The following is a 2422-nucleotide window of genomic DNA, read 5'->3' as shown; positions in this document are numbered from 1 at the left end:
GAAGGCAGACGCTTTAACCATCTGAGCCACCCAGGCGCCCCATCTTAATCCTTTTTAAGTGTGTTCCGTGGCATTAGGTACATTCACGTTGGTGTGCAACCATCACTACCATCCGTGTCCAGAACTTTCTATCTCCCCAAACTGAGACTCTGTCCCCAGGAAACACAGACTCCCCACCCCCCACTCCTGCCTCCCACCATCTACTTCCTCTCTCTGTGGATGGGACTCCTCTAGGGACCTCACAGAAGTGGGATCAGAGAGGATTTGTCCTCTTGTGTCTGACTTAGTTGCCTCCAGGTCCCTCCATGTTCTAGTGCGTGTTAGAAAGTCCTCCCTTGGGCGCCTGGGTGGCTCAGATGGTTAAACGTCTGCCTTCGGCTCAGGTCAGGGTCCCAGGGTCCTGGGATCGAGCCCCGCATCGGGCTCCCTGCTCAGCGGGGAGCCTGCTTCTCCCTCTGCCTCTCTCTCTCTCTCTGTCTCTCATGAATAAATAAATAAAATAAAATCTTTAAAAAAAAAAAAGAAAAAAAAGAAAGTCCTCCCTGTTTCCCGAATCACATTCCACTGTATAGATACACATTTTGTTTAGCCCTTCATCTCTGACGGACACCAACTTGCTTCCACCGCTCGGCTACTGTGACTCACGCCCGTCAAACAAGGGTGCACGAATATAACAACGTTTCCTCAGAGCAGGTTTCCCCGCAGTGGTTGGCCCCCTTTTCTCTCTGTAGGGCGGTTAGCAGCCTCCTGGGCCTCTGCCCACTAGGTACCAAGAGTAACCTCCTCCCCTCCAAGTGCAACAACCAAAAAGTCTCCAGAAAGTGCCAAATGTCCCCTGGGCCCCGAGATGGCCTCCAAGTGAGAACTGCTGCTTTAAGACTCTTTGGGTGAGTAGGGGGTGCCTGGCTGGCTCAGTCGGCAGAGCCTGAGACTCCTGATCTCAGAGTCGTGAGTCTGAGCCCCACGGTGGGGGCAGAGTTTACTTAAAAAAAAAAAATAAAAAAACAAACCAACAGAAACACCCCTTTTGAGGAAAAGAAAATGGAAACAACTTCCGTTTTCTAAGTTGGTCCTGGCTTGACCAAGCCAGATGACATGGGCTGACCCGTCAGCGCGAACACTTAGGCCTCGCACATGAGTTGCGCTCTGTAACCGGCACTGGGATGTGAATTCCCTCAAGCACTACCTCGAAGATGGCCAAGGAGAAGGGGTGTGCCAGTTTCTTCTTGTCCTCCAAAACGGTCTTCCGGTTCCCACCATTGACGTCAATGCTGGAGATGGAGTGGAGCTTGGAGTCGACCCAGTAGAGGCGGCCACCGGAAAGATCTAGAACCCACAGGTGGATAAGGAAGAGATCACATGCCGATGCCAAAGGGGCCTGGGCCTGGCCACTCCACTCACCCCCCGGGAAGGCACCCCCTGCCCAAGGAGCCAGCGGACAGGTGCCCCAAAAAGCAGCCCCAACGGGCCACCTGCCTGTGTGAGCCCAATCCCCCACACTGGCGCGGTTTAGCGGCAGGTTATAAAAACCTCAGGAAGCTGCATCTGCTTATTCAGGTGCGGCCTGGCCACTGCCCCCTCTCCTTCAGACGGTGCCTGACCCCAGGGACCCAGGTCCCAAGGACGTACCCAGGGTGATGCCATTGGGCCACTGGATGTCTTCCGTCACGAGCGAGTAAACGTCGACACCGTTCAGACCCCCCTTCTTGATCTCGGCGGGGGTTCCCCAATCCGTCCAGTACATGAAACTGGTGGCAGAGCAGCAAGGACAGCAGGGTGTCAGTGGGGGAAGCGCCCAGCTGAAGCAGCCGGGCCAGGAAATGTTAAGGCATCCCCCCAAAAGAGACCTCGCATTGGTTTCTTCTGCTACCCTAGTGCTTGCAACCTGGTGAGGCCCGGCAGGATTTTAGAACCTTAGAAAACAAAGGGAGATTTTGATTCCAATGTCTGGACGGGGGCCCTTAATTTGCACCCTTGACAGTGCTTTCTGAAGGCTTTTATACATTTTTTATTTTGTAAGGTTTTGTTTTTTTGTTTTTGTTTTAAAAATATTTTTTTAGGGGCACCTGGGTGGCTCAGCCGGTTAAGCGTCTGTCTTCGGCTCAGGTCATGATCTCAGGGTCCTGGGATCAAGCCCAGAGTCGGGCTCCCTGCTTGGCGGGGAGTCTGCTTCTCCCTCTCCCTCTGCTCCTTCTCTCTCTCTCTCTCTTTCTCAAATAAATAAATAAAATCTTAAAAAAAATAAAATGTTTTTTTAATCGTAGTAAAACATACAAAACATAAAAGTTACCATCTTAACCATTGTTAAGTGTCCAGTTCGGTGAAGTTAAGTACACATACAATGTCATGCCAACATCACCACCATCCATCTCCAGAACGTTTCTATCACTCCAGACTGGAACTCTGACCCCATGAAACACCA

The 2422-nt window shown here is 51.8% G+C and overlaps 1 protein-coding gene across 1 annotated transcript; it reads right to left on the bottom strand.

Moving 5' to 3' along the window:
* Window positions 1-985: 985 nt before the first annotated feature.
* Window positions 986-1979, bottom strand: LOC145718866 (low-density lipoprotein receptor-like). Its single transcript, XM_081810372.1, has 2 exons — window positions 1630-1979; window positions 986-1326 (listed from the first exon to the last, which is right to left on the bottom strand). The coding sequence occupies exons 1-2, from the start codon at window positions 1742-1744 to the stop codon at window positions 1109-1111; spliced, it is 333 nt and encodes a 110-aa protein (XP_081666498.1). The 5' UTR covers window positions 1745-1979; the 3' UTR covers window positions 986-1108.
* Between the last annotated feature and the right edge of the window lie 443 nt (window positions 1980-2422).

This window comes from Leptonychotes weddellii, unplaced genomic scaffold, assembly GCF_054177405.1.
Source record: "Leptonychotes weddellii isolate Sample4059 unplaced genomic scaffold, ASM5417740v2 HiC_scaffold_23920, whole genome shotgun sequence".
NCBI classification, from domain to species: domain Eukaryota; kingdom Metazoa; phylum Chordata; class Mammalia; order Carnivora; family Phocidae; genus Leptonychotes; species Leptonychotes weddellii.
The sequence above is the reverse complement of the archived record's forward strand: the minus strand, read 5'-3'. Positions and strand labels throughout refer to the sequence as shown.